This window comes from Pan troglodytes, chromosome 19 (genome assembly GCF_028858775.2).
Source record: "Pan troglodytes isolate AG18354 chromosome 19, NHGRI_mPanTro3-v2.0_pri, whole genome shotgun sequence".
NCBI lineage: Eukaryota > Metazoa > Chordata > Mammalia > Primates > Hominidae > Pan > Pan troglodytes.
Window position 1 is genome coordinate 90311260 of NC_072417.2, and position 17709 is coordinate 90328968.

The 17709-nt window shown below is 54.7% G+C and overlaps 1 protein-coding gene across 3 annotated transcripts in view; it reads left to right on the plus strand.

The window, feature by feature from the left end:
- Positions 1 to 17709, plus strand: part of SEPTIN9 (septin 9) — a 220060-nt gene that overhangs the window by 19604 nt on the left and 182747 nt on the right. For 2 of the 3 annotated variants that reach the window (XM_016932980.4, XM_063799952.1), the window contains exon 2: positions 6173 to 6229. The exons of the other annotated variant lie outside the window; for it this stretch is intronic. In XM_016932980.4, the coding sequence (XP_016788469.2) occupies positions 6173 to 6229 (57 nt within the window). The remainder of the gene's footprint in view (positions 1 to 6172; positions 6230 to 17709) is intronic. 3 annotated transcript variants of the gene reach the window in all.

Sequence of the window (17709 nt, forward strand, 5' to 3'; positions counted from 1 at the left end):
TTTTTAAACTTTTATTATTTTTTAATAGAGATGGGGTCTTGCTGTGTTGGTCAGGCTGATCTCCAACTCCTAGCCTCAAGCCATCCTCCCACCTCAGCCTCCCAAAGTGCTGAGGTTACAGGCGTGAGCCACTGCACCTGGCCTCTCTCAGGAGTTTCAAGAAAAAAAATGGGAATAGATTTGTTTGTTTGTGTGTGTGTGTGTGTGTGTGTGTGTGTTTTGAGAAAGAGTTTTGCTCTGTCACCCAGGCTGGAGTGCAATGGCATGATCTCGGCTCACTGCAACCTCCGCCTCCCGGGCTCAAAGTGCTTCTTCTGCCTCAGCTTTCTGAGTAGCTGGGATTACAAACATGCAGGCTGATTTTGTATTTTCATTAGAGACTGGGTTTCATCATGTTGGTCAGGCTGGTCTCGAACTCTGGACCTCAGATGATTTGCCTGCCTTGGCCTCTCAAAGTGCTGGGATTACAGGCCTGAGCCACCGTGCCCGGCCAGGAATAGATTCTTTTCTGTAGATGAGTTCTGTCATTATTGAAAATGGATGTTTATGCACAATTGAATTGTCATAACGCCTCATCCTAAAAAGCTCCTTTTTGAGAAAATGTGACTTTTGATAGAGGAGAGACTGTCCAGGCCTCATTCATTGTCAGCACAAAGGCAGAGCAGGGGTGTGGCGGTGTCGCCCTCCTCTGAGACAGCCCCATCCCTGCTCTACCCAGGGGTTCAGAAGTCTGGTCTATTCGAGCCCACAGAGGGGTTTGGAGTGGCTATCTTACATCACAGGTGGGGTCTGTAAGGATCTGAAATGACCTTTGAGAAGGCGGGTGTGGTGGGTGCATTTCAATCATTAAAGTAACAACAATGATACATCAAATAGGGTCTGCTCAGATTCTGAGTGCCTGTTTAAACATTTCCATCTTGTGACTTACCAGATTCTAGCATAACAACCCAGGTAAAAGAAAAAATAGCTGGGCGTGGTGGCTTGTGCCTGTAATCCCAGTGTGAGGCCAAGGCAGGAGGATTGCTTGAGACCAGGAGTTTGAGACCAGCCTGGGCCACCTGAGACCCCACCTCTGAAAATAAACAAACCAATAAAAGACCTTCATGCTCTATGTCTTTCTTATATCTAGGTTCCCCAAATTATATGCACTGGGGAAAGTCCATTAAGAGAAGCCCCTGGCCGGGCGTGGTGGCTCACGTCTGTAATCCCAGCACTTTGGGAGGCCAAGGTGGGAGGATCACAAGGTCAGGAGTTCGAGACCAGCCTGGCCAACATGGTGAAACCCCATCTCTACTAAAAATACAAAAATTAGCCGGGCGTGGTAGTGCATGCTTGTAATCCCAGCTACTCAGGAGGTTGAGGCAGGAGAATCACTTGAACCTGGGAGGTAGAGGTTGCAGTGAGCCAAGTTGGTGCCATTGCACTCCAGCCTGGGCGACAGAAAAAGACTCCATCTCTAAATAAATAAATAAATAAATAAATAAAGGGAGAGAAGCCTCTGGGCTCCTAGATACATGGGTCAGTGTCCACCCCTGCAAAGCTGCTGTGCCCAAAGAGGGGCTGTACTTGGTGGAATTGGGGCAAAAGAGCAGGGAGGGCACCGGGCAGTTGACCTGGTCTCCACTAGTGGAAAGGGGCTGTGCTGCTGGTGCCCTGAGCTGGTTCCACAAGGAAGACACTGCACGGGGCGCCCTAAGTTTGCTCTTCCTGCCTAGGCTCACCCTTTCCTCTCCAGGACCAGGGAGCCCCGCTCGTCTCCTGTCTTCGGCATCTGCTCTCTGGCTTGTGAGCATTGCATTTCTTTCTACTTGGAACGCCGGCCCATAGTGGGTCCCCGGACTCCTGCCTTCTGCTGTCTTTTGCTATATCTCGTCGAAGTGTGTTTTATTTATTTATTGTTATTATTTTTTGAGACAGAGTCTTGCTCTGTCGCCCAGGCTGGAGTGCAATGGTGTGATCTCGGCTCACTGCAACCTCCGTCTCCTGGGTTCAAGCGATTCTCCTGCCTTGGCCTCCCGAGTAGCTGGGATTACAGGCGAATGCCACCACGCCCGGCTAATTTTTGTATTTTTAGTAGAGACGGGGTTTCCCTATGTTGGTCAGGCTGGTCTCGAACTGACCTCGGGTGATTGGCCCACGTCAGCCTCCCAAATTGCTGGGATTACAGGCGTGAGTCACCATGCCCGGCCAACTATTATAATATTGATATTATAATAATATCACAGCCAGGTACGGTGACTCACGCCTGTAATCCGAACACTTTGGGAGGCTGAGGCAGGCAGATCACCTGAGGTCAGTTCGAGACCAGCCTGGCCAACGTGGTGAAACCCTGTCTCTACCGAACATACAAAAATTAGCCGGAGCGTGATGGCAGGTGCCTGTAATCTCAGCTACTTGGGAGGCTGAGGCAGGAGAATCCCTTGAACCTGGGAGGCGGAGGTTGCGGTGAACTGAGATCGTGCCACTGCAGTCCAACCTGGGTGACAGAGCAAGACTCCATCTCAAAAGTAGTAGTAATAATAATAATATCACTTATTGAGTTTTAATTTTGTGCCAGGCACTGTGCTAGTACTTGCGCTATGTGACCTCATTGACTCGGAATAACCTATGAGTAAGCACCATCTCTGTCCCCAAGGAAGCTGAGACTCAGGAAATGGAAGTCGTCTCCCAGGGCCCACAGCAAGGGCCTGGCGAGGTCTGCGTTCAAATTCTGATCATCTGACTCCAGGCTTTCCTGCCTCCTTTGCCTCCCAAAACTCAAATACTTTCATCTGGGATGACTCCAGACAGCTAGATTTCAATTGTCTTCTCTCCTTCTGAGTATGTTTTATTTTAAAATCACATAAAGATAACTCACTTCTCAACTGGAGCCACGGAATCGTTAGATGTCTTGGAGACTTTTCCAGCTACCTCTTTGCTGGACTCAGACACAGGCCTGAATAATTAGGTCCAAGGAGCTGAACTGGAGCCGCTCGTGGCCAGAGGTCCCTTCCTGGGAACAGCCGTGGCGGCAGCGGCTGCGCTGAGCCTGGCAATTTGTTCAAGAGCAGGGGACGCTCAGGCTGCGCTCGCCCCCTTCTTATGAACGGTTTGCTTTGCGTCTTCTCTGTGCCAAGGGCTGCCAGGCACCAGACGCCCATTTTAGGAATCAGAAAAAATAAACAGTGTAAATAAAACAAAAACTCCACCCAAGAAATCTGAGACAGATGCTGTTTTCCCCACTGTTTCTCCACCCCCATGCTGGGTTTGGAGAGAGTGGGCCAGCATGTTTCCTACGGATAAGAGGCCCTGGGGTATTTAACCTGGATGGAACCTCTTCTATTTTACTTTTGCCCGGTGCTAGGGGGCAGAAGGCAGGGGTGGTGTCCATCTGGCCCAGGGAGGAGGACAGGGCAGCCTTTGTCGCCGGCATCCCCTGCAGAGATGTCTCAGCCAGAAGTGACTCCATCCTCAGGAACGTGTGTCCTGTTCTTTGCTGGGCGGCCCCTCCTTACCCCCCATTGTTTCCACAGTGGGGTGTGCTAGATTTATGGGCAGAGTTCTGGTTCACTCTCAGCCCCGGACAGCAGAATGTCCCAGTAGTGCACTGATGGTGTATGCGTGGGGATGTGTGGAACAGGGGATAGTGACCCCGTGTGCGTTATATGCAGTGCGGCTTCCAGTCAGGTGTGTGAAGGGGGTGCTCATGGCCATCGTGGAAGTGAGCTCAGCTGGGGCTGGAGGGTCCAGGCTCACTGTGTGCCACTCAGCAGCCTTGGAAGCGGGGTTCATCCTCCTCCCCGCTCCTCTCCCCTCCTGGTCCCAGGCAGCCCACCGGAGCTGCACTCTGGGCCATCTCTCCTGGTCTTAAGGAGGCTGTCATTTCTGGGAGGCAGATGCTGGCCCCTCCATCCTTGCTTCCTGGAGATCTGCGCCGAGGTCTGCCTTTCTGTCTGGAGGGACTGGCCAGGAACCCCTGGGTTTTCCTGGTGGGGTTTTTGTTGCTTAGCAGTGAGCAGAGTGAGTGGGCACCAAGAGGAGGATGCTGGGTGAGGTCACGGACATGGCTGGGGCAGGCTGGGGGTGCTGGAGGTGAATTCCGCAGCTGTGCGACCTTGGGCAGTTTGCCCAGCCCTGGGCCTCGCTTCCTCCTCTGTGAAATGGGGCGGGAGCACCTGCCTGCTGGGGTTGTGGGTTGGGTGAATCGGAGCTAAGGTACAGCTCACAGCCTGCCGTCAGACCCTCGCAAGCAGAAGTGGGTGTCCCTGCTCAGCGTCCTCCGGCCCCTCCTTCAAGGCTCAGCTTTGTCCTCATCTCCTCCATGAAGCCTCCCTGGTTACTCCAGGAGTCACGACCCACACCCTCTTTGGAGCCTTGTGTCACACGCATTTCTCACGGTGTTGCTTTCCCTGGAGGATGGGTTCAACTAAAATTGGGGCCCATCTTGGGGTTTCCCCCAGCACCAGAGAAGCTCAGGCTTAGTAGAGATGGGTACCCTGTCAATACTAGTTCCGCGAAGGACACACTGTGCTCATTCTGCTGCCAGTTGCTGAGTCTGGTGTCCTGTAGTTATGGAACATGTGTACAGGCCTGGGCTGCTGGACACGAAGGCCAGATGGGCAGTTCACTCTGTCTCCGCTCTGAGCCTTTAGAAACAAGCTGGCTGCACCCATTTCCATCTGGTCACAGTTTAGGAGTGGGGTTGTGGAATGGATGGATGGAAGGATGAGTGGGTGGGTGGGTGGGTGGGTGGATGGATGGATGGATGGATGGATGATGGGTAGATGGGTTGATGGATGGGTGGATTAGGTGGACGGGTGAATGGATTGGTGGGTGGGTGGGTGGGTGAAGGGCTGGATAGGTGGGTTGGGTGGATGGGTGGATGGATGTGTGGAGGGGTGGTGGGGTGGATGGGGTCCATGGGTGAATGGATGGATGGATGGGTGAATGGGTAATTGGGTGGGTGGATGGATGGATGGATGATGGGTGGATGGGTTGATGGATGGGTGGATTAGGTGGATGGGTGAATGGATAGGTGGATTGGTGGGTGGGTGGGTGAAGGGCTGGATAGGTGGGTTGGGTGGATGGGGTGGATGGGTGGATTGATGTGTGGAGAGGTGGTGGGGTGGATGGGGTCCATGGGTGAATGGATGGATGGATGGGTGAATGGAGTAAATGAGTGGGTGGATGGATGGATGGATGCTGCAAGAGCCTCTCTGGAGGGTTCCGGGGAGGAACTGGCGTCTTTGACCAGCAGCCAGCATGGTGATCAGATGCAGGGAGGTGTCTGGGTCTGCCTGATCCCTTATCTCACTGTTGGTGGGGCTGGGCTGGTTATGTGTCCCTGAAGCTCTCTGAAGGGTGGCTGTATGGCATTGCCCAGGGGACATCCCCAGAGTGCCGTGCTCTACAGCAATAGGGTGGCCGCCTGTGCTCCCAGGGCCGCTCCTCCTGGCAGCCTTTCGGGTTTGCTTGGCTTAGCACCTCAGCAAATCTCCTCGAGTTAGGACTTGCCTGCCATGAGCCTCTCCAACGAGCAGCCCCAGGTCAAGGCCTGTGTGTGGGCAGAGGGAGTGCATGCCGCGGGAGGCTGCATTAATCTGAGGTTCTGTTTTTGTTCCTTCCTGGGGCAAAAGGTAAAAATAGCCTGTCCCACTCCATTCCCAAATCCAGCCCGGCTGTACCCAGCCCTGGGAGTGAAGGGGGCTGGGTCAGGACTGCCCGTGAGTTGTAGACCCTGGTGTAGGGAAACCCTGATTCATAAGACGGGTGGACATGGAGGAAGGAGGAGACTCCGTCCAGCAGAGACACGCTTGGGTGCAGCCCAGCTTGGAGTCTGATGGACGTGGGCTCACCTGTGTGCAACTCTCATTCACTGTGTGGCCACAGGGAAGTGACACTCTGTGGAGACTCAGATTCCTTATCTGCAAAACAGGGGTAGTAGGGCTTGGGGGAGGATGTGTGTGAAGGTTTGGCCCAGGGCCCCGCCAGCAGCCAGACAGCAGTGACTGTCATCCCTCCAGGGTCCAGGGTTACCTGGGGGAGTAGGGCCTCTGTCCCCAGATGGGCCCCGTTTCTGGCTCTGGAACTCACAGCAGGAGCAAAGGCGAGGACATTCCTGGTGTTAACCATCCACCCGGAGGGAGAGCGCCAGTGGCCTTGTGTGACCTTTGCCCTTTGTCTCTGTCTTTAGGAGGCACGCGGACCTCCAGTGGCCGGCTCCGGAGGCTTGGTGACTCCAGTGGCCCAGGTAGGTGGCTCGCTCCGCCCTGGCCCCACCCAGCTCATGGGTGTGTTTGTGCTGGGGTCCCTTCATTCTGGTCTGGGACCTGCCTCCCCACCTGGCTTCCCTGGATGAGTGGGGCCACTTGCCCATTTCCCAGGGAGACGCAGTCTTTGACGGCTTTGGACTCAGGTGGCTTCCAGGCCTGTCGACGCTGCCCTGCTGGAGATGATCCTTGTGGGGGCAGGGGCAGCCACCCCCAGGCTCAGGGAGCAAGCCCGTGTGTGCGGGACAGAGGAGAGAACAGGAGATAGATAGGGCTGGATGATTTGGTTTGAGATGCTGAGGGGACAGATGTGCCATGGACAGGTGGCTTTGGCCGTGAGCCTCTCGGTGTTGGTTCAGTATCTGTGGGCTCCCTGCAACCTTGCAGGATGGAAGATGCTCCAGGATAGAGCAGATACGTCCGGTGTTATCTAGGAGGAAATAAGTGGGCCTCTGGCAGTGGTCACTGTGCTACTCCTTGTGCTTTTTCCATGTGTTTGGAAAATTTCCACACTAACCAGTAGGGAAGGGAAACAGATGCACCCATCAGAGCTCTGGGGCTGGCCATCCAGGACAGGAGTTACAGCTTATAGGCTTGGAGGGACTCTACCAACACTGGGTGCAGCCTGGGCAAGGGAGTGGGACAGAGAGGTCAGGGCTCTGCCTCCAGCCCTTGCCCCCCAGGGCTGAGTCTGCGCGTCATCTTCTCCCCACTGGGTGTCCCTGATCTCCCCTGCCTGACCCCAGTGTGGCCATGCTAGTGCCTCTGTTTCTGGGAGCCTACGTTGTTCTTAGCTGTCACTTCCAGCGGCCAGGCTGGGACAGGTGCCCATCTAGTGGCTTTTCTATTTGGAGAGGATGATGGGTCACAGCAATGAATGGACTTACCTCCCCTAGGAGACGAGGAGCTCTGAGAAGAGCAGAGATGGCGTGGTCACCTGTGCATATGTGCTGGGGGCCAACTGGGTGCCAGACCCCTGGCTGCCATCATGGTGGCAGACAGGCAGGGACTGTGCCTTCATGATTTAGCCATTCTAGAGGAGAAAAAGTTACCAAAGGACACGGACCCGGAGTCAAATCCACACAAATAGAGCGCCTGTGGACCAGGGCTGCCTTCAGAACAAGGTGAGACAGCCGTCCTGCCAGGACAGGGCGCCTACGGGAGCAAGGGCATGTGCCCATCTGGAGCTGCCACCTCCATGCTCTAGACCAGCTCCGTCTAATAGAACCTTCTGCGATGGTGGGTCTGTTCTATACATCTGCACTCCACCATCCTGTATGGTAGCCGCTTAGCCGCCTGGGTCTATTGCACACTCGAAGTATAAATGTTTACGTTTACCTTATTCACTCATTTACTTGCATAGAATTATTTATTTATTTTAAATGGATTTCCACTTATATCTACGTGTGGCTAGTGGCTATGAAACTGAACAGTTCCAGACCACACTGGCACCTGAGACCGCAGAATTCTAGACCCAAAGCCTGCTTCTGATCCTGAGCTTGCTTCTGTGGGGACAGCACAGACGCCTCCTAAGTCTGCCTTCCAGAGGTGGATGCAGTGCCCGTGGACTGTACACCCCCAGGCCTGGACGGTGGAGAGGGTGGCTTTTTACAGGGAGTGGGAGCGGAGGGGATGCCGTGTCCACGTGAGTGCATGTGAGGCCCCTTGCAGTACAGGATGGGACTGTATGTGGGAAGAGGGGGGTGATGCTCTGGCTGGAGGCCCCTGGGCAGCTGCATGATTCAGCGCTGTGGTTAAGAGGGGCTCCGCCCATCGCAGTCATGTTGGGCACTAACCACTGGACAGCCCAGCCGCTGCTGTGTTTCTGGGGAGCTTTTCTCTGGCTCCGCATCTGATCTGCCTCTCCATCTCCTTCCCTCTCATTGGCCAGCTTCTGGTGGAATGGGTGGGGAGGGTCCCCCAGTTCTTGTGGGGTTGCATCTTGGGAACCTGGCACCCTGGGCTGCATAGACACAGCCTCCCCTGGCGGTTGCTTCCCTCTGCTCAGACTGGCTGGTTCTGTGCTGTCAGCACTTGGCAGCCACGATCACAGCTCAGCTTGGAAGCCTAAGGCATAATTTGCTGAAGCCCAAAGCTGCAAGCTGGTGATCTGGGTTTGCGTGGGACTGCCTGCTGACACACGGGGTCCTCCCTCTGTGGGCCTCTGTGGGCTCTGGCCCGAGACACCCTTTCCTCATCTTCTTGGCTTCTGTCTTTCTCCCTGCCTCCCTGCTGCTAAGACCCTGGTCCAGGCAGGAGTTCATTCCTAGACGCCCCAGCATCTCCGGCCTCCCCATTTGACACTCCCCAGATGACTGTCTGCCATCCCATCCTCCCAGCCCAGCTTCTCTGTAGATCCACATCTGGCCAATCTCCTATGTCTGGGACTCTTGCCCTCCCCAGAAGGATGAAGGCTCTTCTCGAGGTTGTGTTTGGGACTGGGCCAGGGATGACATTTCTGGCAAGAGCTTAAATGACACCACGATCAACCCTTTGGTCAGCTCACACACTTTCTTTCCTTTAAAAAAAAAAATGGAATTCTTAGAGCTACAAAACAAAAATGTAAAGAATAAGGTAACAAAACACCTGTGTACTCACCATCCGGCTTAAGAAGTGAGACATTGCAGGTGTAGCCGCAGCCCTGGGTGACCCTCTCCATCCCAGCCCCGCTCCTGCTGCGGTGCCCGCCCCTCTGGATTGGGATCTGGCCCCGGGCAGGCACATCTGTGCTGGGCGGTGGTGTGTCTGAGAAGCCTAGGTCTCCTCTTTTTTTTGAGATAGAGTCTCGCTCTGTCGCCCAGGCTGGAGTGCAGTGGCACCATCTCGGCTCACTGCAACCTCCGCCTCCTGGGTTCAAGCGATTCTTCTGCCTCAGCCTCCCCAGTAGCCAGGATTACAGGCACCCGCCACCATGTCTGGCTAATTTTTTTTGTATTTTTAGTAGACACAGGGTTTCACCATGTTGGTCAGGCTGGTCTCATACTCCTGACCTCAGGTGATCCACCTGCCTTGGCCTCCCAAAGTGCTGGGATTATAGGTGTGAGCCACCGCATCCGGCCTGGGCTCCTCTTGCATACGGTCATCAGCATCGTGTGTCTGAACAGCCTAGGTCTGTTTCCTCTTGAATGCCGTCATCAGCATCGCGTCCTTGGTGCCTCACTGGAGTCAGTGGCCGCCCTGCCTGTGCCCACAACGTGACGGCGTGGAGACTTATCCGTGTAGATCCACGAAGCCTTGGTTCATTTATTTTGGCAGCTAGCAAGTGTTCCTCCGTGTGGGGAGGCAGAGTTTGCCTGTCCCGTGGCCCACTGGTGACATCGCCGTAGGTCTTCTCTGTTACTAGTGCTGCCGGGAACGTGTGTTTCCCCAGGTGGATTGGCTGGGCTGTGGAGACGCGCTTCTCAGCCCTTCTAGATGTTACCACCGCGCCCTTCCGAGTGGCCTTCTGGTAGGCTCTCCCATGTTCGCTCATTTTCTGTGCCTCAGGCAGCCGCCTCTCTGACTGAGCGTCCAGCTGACTTTTGCCCTGGTTCCCACGGTGCACGGAGCATTTCATCTCAGTGGTGCCTGAGCTTCCCTCCCTCTGGCCCTCAGACCCCGGCTGGGATCCTTGGAGCCAACTCCTCTGCCTGACATCCCGTGTCGCTGGGTCCTGCTCTTCCATCTTCCAATACCTCTGGGGTGTGTGGCCTTTTCCCCAGTGCTCCCCATCATCCCTTCTGTCCTAGGTTGAACCGTGTCCCCCACAAACTCATGTCCACCAAAAACCTCAGAATGTGACCTGGGAGTTGGAAATGGGGTCTTTGCAGATGTAAGTAGTTAAGGATCTTGAGATGAGGTCATTCTGCATTAGGGTGGGCCCTAAATCCAACAACTGGTGTCCTTAAAAGAAGCAGAGAGGCCACAGACACACCGGGGAGAGCCAAGTGAAGGCAGGAGCAGATGATGGAGTGACGCAGCCCCAGGCCAGGGAGCGCCTGGGAAGAGGCAAGGAAGGACCCCCCCCACCCCACCCCAGAGCCTCCCTAGGGAGTGTGGCCTTGCTGACACCTTGATTTTGGACCTCTGGCCTCCAGCATGGGAGAGAACCCGCTTCCATTTTTTCAAGCCCCACAGCTGTGGTCCATTATGGCAGCCACAGGACGCTGATGCACCTCCCATCTGGCCGCTGTGGATGGACGACCCCCGCCCGCAGGAAGTCTCCCTCAAGCACTGCAGGCGTCTCTGCCCTCACAGGGGACGCCTGCACAAGGAGGTGTGAAAACAGGGCCCTGTGGGGGCAGGGCCTGGGCTGGTGCTCGCTGCCTCCCTTCATCCTACGCTAGTTCCCATGCCTCTTCCGGCAGGAGTGCCTGGCTCCACCTGGTGAATCAGAGCCAAACTCTCCTGACAATTGGCTGTCACTTATTTAACTGCCACCATCCCCAGGAGACAGAAAATGCCAGAAGGGTGGGGCCTTTGCAGTGCCTCCTCACTATTTCCCCAGGGCACCGTGCCACGTTGCCTCAGTGCACAGAGTAGCTGCTCAAAGTGTGTCGGACAAACAGGTGCCCCATGCCCAGCCATGCAGACAAAAGTGTGCCACGTGGAGGGAGCTGGTCGTGGAAGAGACCACCAGCATCTTGGCTGCCCGAGGACCTTGCCCCTGGGCTCTTGCAGGCACCCCTACCTAGTTCATTACTTCCTCTCTCACCCATAGCTACCCGCTCTTCCTCTATTTCTCTGATGTCAGCCTTGCCACCCACCCAGGTTTGCAAGCAGGAGATCTCAGAGTTGACCTTGACCTCTGCCTCCCCAGCACCCCCAGGTCTCAACAGGCTGCCAAGATCTCATCAACTCGCCCTCTGCATACTGACCCTTGGACAGGCCGCCCCGGTCATGGTCATGTCTTGGTTGGGCCTCCATCATCCCTCCTTGGACCAGCGGGTGCCATCCTCCCCACCCCTGCCCTGCTGTGGCTCCTTCCCGTCCACGGCCAACATTTAGAGGACGATTACCACTTCCCTCCTGTGTGCTGGGGACCGGGTGATAGGATCCCTCCACCCGATCATTTCCATTAGATCTGGGCCCGGTCTTCTTACTCACAGAGCCCTTAGTTTCCGCCCCCAAAGCCTCGAGGGTGGATTCGTGCTGCCGCCCAGCCTGGCCCTGATACCGCTTTCCAGCCTGGAGCCCCCTGCTTCTGCGCTCCTGGCTCTGAGTGCTCGGGCCCCCCTGGATGGGTTGCCACTTGTCCTCTGGAAAGCAGGGCTTCCATGCTCCTGGACCCAGCTGGCTCAGGGTGACTTTGGGCCATCTTGTCACACCCCTTCTATCAGCTTGGCCTTGGTTATTTCTGTGTCCTCCACAGCCTCGGACTAGAGCCGCGGCGGGATGCTTTCCTGGTGTGTGGCAGGCAGTCAGGAAATATTGCTGGACTGACCTTGATAGGAGATGCTTGGGAGAATTGCCCAAAAAACTAGCTTAAAATGCAAATATTGGCCTTCTTTTGCGTTGGCTAAAGAGTAGCGTTTCTCCGTTTGCCTCCCGGGTAAGAAATTGATGGCGAGCGCAATGTCTCTAGGGAGGAGAAGAAGGTGACAAAAAGGGTCTGTATAACAGGGCACACACTAGGCATTTGTGACTATTTAAGTTTAAATTATTTAACATAAATGCGAAACTCTTTGCCTTGGTAGCCCTTCCACATTGCAAGCGTTCACTGCCACATGTGGCTGCCATATTGACTACGGCAGATACAGAACATTGACATCATTGCGGAGAGTTCTATGGGGGGGCGCTGGTTTAGATCATCTTCACGTTGTATCCACAAATTCATTGTTTATCCAGTGAACGATTGTTGGGCACCTACTGAGCAAGCAGGATGAAAGACACCCGCTCTCGGGGGAGTCTTCCGTTGGCTGCAGAGAAGCTTAAACTCAGGGGGCCTGGGGCAAACTCTGCAAGGGCCCTTGGCCTCTGCACCCCCAGACCTCCCTCGCTCTGCAGGGGCAGTCGGGGGCCCCCTCTAGGAATGGAGCGCCAGCTCTGGCTCCTGTCAGGCTACAGCCCGGATGGATGGCTGAGCACGAGCCTGTGAGAGTGGAATTGGGCCCAACCGGGCCGCTTCTCCCCGTTGTCTTGGTTTCCTTCCACGCTGACCTGGAAGGACTCCTAAAGCAACAGGCCTGCCCAGGCGGTTTGCACCAGTAAACCCTGCAGCGGCCCCAAGGGCAGAGATAGCTGGATTGTATTTATTTAGGAACAGCCAAAGCTTGAGGCACAATAAAAAGTGGAGAAAGATTCCAGAGAGGAATGCAGCTGGCCTCAGCCTGGGAATCCGTCTTGCTTGGGAGGCTGTAGGCGGGCCAGGCTGGGGCCAGCCTGGAGGGTCTTGGCCGGCTCTGCTGGCAGGTACAGTAGCAGGGTCAGCAGGAGGGAGTCCAGGACGGAGCTCCTTCATTTTTAATTCAGGGAAGCAAACTTCAGTGGTTGAGTCTGAGGATGAGCAGGAAATGAACGGAAAAGTCTTTTTTTTTTTTTCTTTTTTCTTTCTAGGCAGGGTCTTTCTCTGTCCCCCAGGCTGGAGTGCAGTGGCACAATTATAGCTCACTGCAGCCTCAACCTGCCAGGCTCAAGGGATCCTCCTGCCTTAGCCTCCCAAGTAGCTGGGACTACAGTTGTGCGCCACCATGCCTGGCTAATTCTTAAAAGAAATGTTTTCAGGCTAGGCATGGTGACCCATGCCTGTAATCCCAGTACTTTTGGAGCCGAGGTGGGAGGATCACTTGAGCTCAGGTGCTCCAGACCAGCCTGGGCAACATGACGAGACCCCGTCTTGACTAAAAATACAAAAAGTTAGCTGGGCGTGGTGGTACACCCCTGTAGTTCCAGCTACCCTGGAAGCTGAGGCTGCAGTGAGTTGTGATCACGTCACTGTCCTCCAGCCTGGGCAAAGGGAGTAAGGCCCTGTCTCAAAAAAAAACTTTTTTTTTTTGAGGTGGAGTCTTGCTCTGTTGCCCAGGCTGGAGTGCAGTGGCATGATCTCGGCTCACTGCAATCTCTGCCTCCCAGGTTCAAGTGATTCTCCTGCCTCAGCCTCCCAAGTAGCTGAGATTACAGGCATGAGCCACTGTGCCTGGACTTTTTTTTTTTTTTTTTTTTTTCTTTGTAGAGATGGGATTTCTCTATGTTGCCCAGGCTGGTCTTGAACTCTTGGCCTCAAGTGATCCTCCCACTTTGGCCTCCCAAAGTGCTGGAATTATAGGTGTGAGCCACCACACCCAGCAGGAAAAGTCACTTTTTAAAGCGAGAGGTCGTGCATCCTCTATAGCTTGGCGCTCATCAGCATGGAGGATTTACTGGAACGTGTGTTAGGTGAGGGGACATGGAAGATGGCAGCAAATCCGAGCCCAGAGCATCAGAAAGCATCCTTTCAGCCAAAGATGCCTTCTCTCCACCTCCGCGCAGCACCCTTCCCCAGTGTGGACTCCTGGAGCAAGGTGGGGTCGATCCTACGAAGACCCTTTCCCGAAGGCCCCTGCTGCCCACATCAGTGTCACCTGGACCGCCTGCTCCCTTTTCTGGATGGCTGGACCAGCCCCAGGGCCTCCTGGCCTGGTGTGGGGAGCACAGTCCACCCTGGGGAATGCCTGGTATGTGTCCCCTCCCCACTGGGTACCAGGGGATGAAGCTGTGCTTCATGGAAGGGGACAGAGGCGCTGGTGCCCAGGATGGTGCACCTGGGGCGGCTGAACTGGACCTGGCCCCTACTGGGCCCCTATGGAGCCCAGATTGTTGTGAGAAGGGGTGGGGAAAGACAGGTGACCCGCACCTTTCACTTTTGTTTCACGTGGGAACAGGGGCTTATCCTGCCCACATATTCAGTTTGGAGTATGAATTTCCATGGAAGAGGAAAATCTCTACCGAGAAGGCTCTGATGTCAGGATTGTCCGTGAGGGCCGGGCCGTGTTCTGGGGCAAGGACAGGAGTGGAGGGGGCAACCAGGGAAGGCTTCCTAATGGAGGAGGCATTTGATAGCATCTTGAAAAAGAAGCAGTTCCTAGGCCAAGCCAGAGACTGAAGAATGACCACCTAACTTCTTTTTTTTTTTTATTGAGATGGAATCTCGCTCTGTTGCCCAGGCTGGAGTGCAATGGCGTGATCTAGGCTCACTGCAACCTCCGCCTCCCAGGTTCAAGCAATTCTCTTGCCTCAGCCTTCTGAATAGCTGGGATTACAGGCATGTGCCACCATGCCCAGCTAATTTTTGTATTTTTAGTAGAGATGAGGTTTCACCATGTTGGTCAGGCTGGTCTCGAACCCCTGACCTTGTGATCCACCTGCCTCGGCCTCCCAAAGTGCTGGGATTACAGGCATGAGCCACTGCACCCGGCCACAACCACCTAACTTCTTTCTACAAGATGCCCCCGGGCTGACGCAAAGCAGGTTGAGTGTGACACTTCCTTCCTGTCTGTGGGTTCCGGCCTTTCCAGAGCCCAGCCAGTGCTATTGGAGACAAAGTGGCCTTCGCTCTTCCTTCCCGCCCTGCCAGGCCCAGCCTGTGCCGCTGAGCCCCACTTTGCAATTAAGAGGAGCTGTGAACCAGTGATGCTGATGTCGCAGAAAAGTGGCCAGGGGTCTATAGGGGGTGAAGGACAGGGATGCCGCCCTGAGAACTGTCTGGAAGGGGCTTTTGGGTAACAGTGCCCACTCCAGGGTGTGGGCAGGCTGGGGTGGCTGGGAGCTGGGCTCATAGGCTGGCACAACCAGAGTTTCCCAAAGCCGTGGGCCTGAGGGCTCTGCCTTCCTGGGACAGCAACCTTTGGTCCAATTTGGGAAAATGTGGGTTAAACCAAGCCCGGCTCCCTCACTGTAGGATTACTCAGTGCGTTTAGTATACAGATGTGCCTCTGAATCTAAGACAGGACCACAGAAACCTCTTCAGTGTTCCTCTGGAGGGAGGGACCGCGGGGGATCCACCGCAGGGGCTTGGGTCTGCGCTGGCCTGGTGAGGTGCCCCCTTAGTGCTTACACCATGCGTGGTGAGAGGTTGGCCCTCGCCTCCCCCACTCTCTGATGGCCTTACCTCACCACCTCTGCACTCGCCTCCCAGCCGGCTCATGACTAACTCCTGCCTCTTCAGAGCCAATCGGTGCTGCCAGGTTTTCCATTTCAAGTGATCCCCCGCCTGAGCCAAAATGTTTGGATTTTCAGGCACGGAGGGGAGATGGACCTCAGGCCAAACCATGCTGGGTAAAACTGAGGGTCAAGGCTGTGCTCAGCAAGTGCTCCAGCCCTGGCCGTCAAACCCATAGTGTGCACAGCGTGCAGGAGGTGGCTGGGTGAATGAACTCAGTCATAGCCCAGCCCCTCACTCGGGGCTGTTCCCAAGTTCCCACCGCCAGCCAGGCTGGGTCAGAGCCTCGTGGGGCCTTCCTGGGCTTCCCTGCCCCACAGCAGGAGTTCGTATGGAGAGTCTCGAGTGACGTTAATGCGTTTTCTTCCTCTTCTTTTTTTTTTTTTATTTGAGACAGGGTCTCACTCTTTTTACCCAGCCAGGGTGCAGTAGTGCGATTATAGCTCACAGCAGCCTCGAACTCTGGGCTTCAAGCAATCCTTCCGCCTCAGCCTCCCAAAGTGCTGAGATTACAGGCACGTGCCACCTTGCCCAGCTGGGGTTTCTGCTTTATACTTTTTCTCTTGTTTCTAAACTCAATACAAAGAAAGATATTACATTTATAATCAGAAAAACCAACAAGGAATATTATTTCAAAATTGGAAAAGGGATTAAAGAAACAAACCAAGAAACCTCTGCGATTCCTGCCGATCGGAGTCAGTGGTTGTTAGTGGTTGGCTTAACACAATGTTTTAGGAAGAAATAGAATAACAGAAAGCAACTCCAGTGAGCTGAGCCCTGGCTCCATCTGTGGCGCTGCATCAGTTTCCTGCAGCTGCTGTAACGAGTGGCCACAAGCTGGCTGGGTCACAACAACGCCCAGCCATCCTCTCACAGCTCTGCAGGCCACACATCCGAGATCAGGGTCACCAGGCTGAAATCAGGGTGTCCACTGGGCATAGCCCTCTGGAGGCTCTAGGGCAGGGGTTCCCAGCCCCGTGTGTCCTATTAGGAACTGGCCTGCACAGAGGAGGTGAGTGGCTGGCAAGCGAGCGAAGCTTCATCTGTATTTACAGCCACTCCCCATTGCTCGCATTACTGCCCAAGCTCTGCCTCCTGTCTGATCAGCCATGGCATTGGATTCTTATAGGAGAGTGAACCGTATTGTGAACGGCACATGTGAGGGATCTAGGTTGTGTGCTTCTTATGAGAATCTGATGCCTGATGATCTGTCACCGTCTCCCATCACGACCAGATGGGACCGTCTGGTTGCAGGAAAATAAGCTCAGGGCTCCAACTGATTCTACATTATGGTGAGTTGTATAATTATCTCATTATATATTATAACATAATAATAATAGAAATAAAGTGCACAATCAATACAACGTGCTTGTGGCCGGGTGCAGTGGCTCACACTTGTAATCCCAGAGTGAAACTCTGTCTCAAAAAATAAAAAATAAAGGCCAGGCACAGTGGCTTACGCCTGTAATCCCAGCACTCTGGGAGGCCAAGGCTGGCGGATCACGAGGTCAGGAGTTCAAGACCAGCCTGGCCAATATGGTGAAACCCCGTTTCTACTAAAAATACAAAAATTAGCCGGACACGGTGGCAGGCGTCTGTAGTCCCAGCTTCTTGGGAGGCTGAGGCAGAAGAATTGCTTGAACCCAGGTGGCGGAGGTTGCAGTGAACTGAGATAGTGCCACTGTACTCCAGCCTGGGTGGCAGAGCGAGACTCTGTCTCAATAAAATAAAATAAAATAAAAAATATAATACACTTGAATCATCTCAAAACCATCTCCCCACTCCCTGGTCCGTGGAAAAATTGTCTTCCCTGAAACCGATCCCAGGTGCCAAAAAGGTTGGGGGCCACTGCCTTCATCGCCTGCCCCTCCGAGCCTCTGGTGGCTGTGGGTGTCCCTTGGCTTGTGGCTGCATGGCCCTTACCTTCAACACCAGCATCTTCAGATCTCTCCGGGCCCCATCTCCACTTGGCCATCCCTGTCTGTGTCGAATCTCCCTCTGCCCCCGTCTTGTTTGAGCACCGAGACTGCCTTTAGGGACCACCTAGACCATCCAGGGTGCTCTCGCCACAGCAAGATCCGCAACTGAATCACAGATGCAAAAACTCTTTTTCCAAACAAGGTCCCATTTGCAGGTCTAGGGATTAGGACATGCTATCCCTGGGGCCATTATTCAGCCTTCTCTAGTGCCTATGATCCCTCCCTCCCTCCCTCCCCAGCCTCCCACCTCCCTCACTGCCTGGCTGCCTGTGGGGCTGTCCTCCAGGCTCTTTGGGAGGAGGTGGTTGCTTGATGTCTCCCAGAAGGCTGGGAATGGTCCTCCCCACCCCCCAGGAAGACGTCCTTT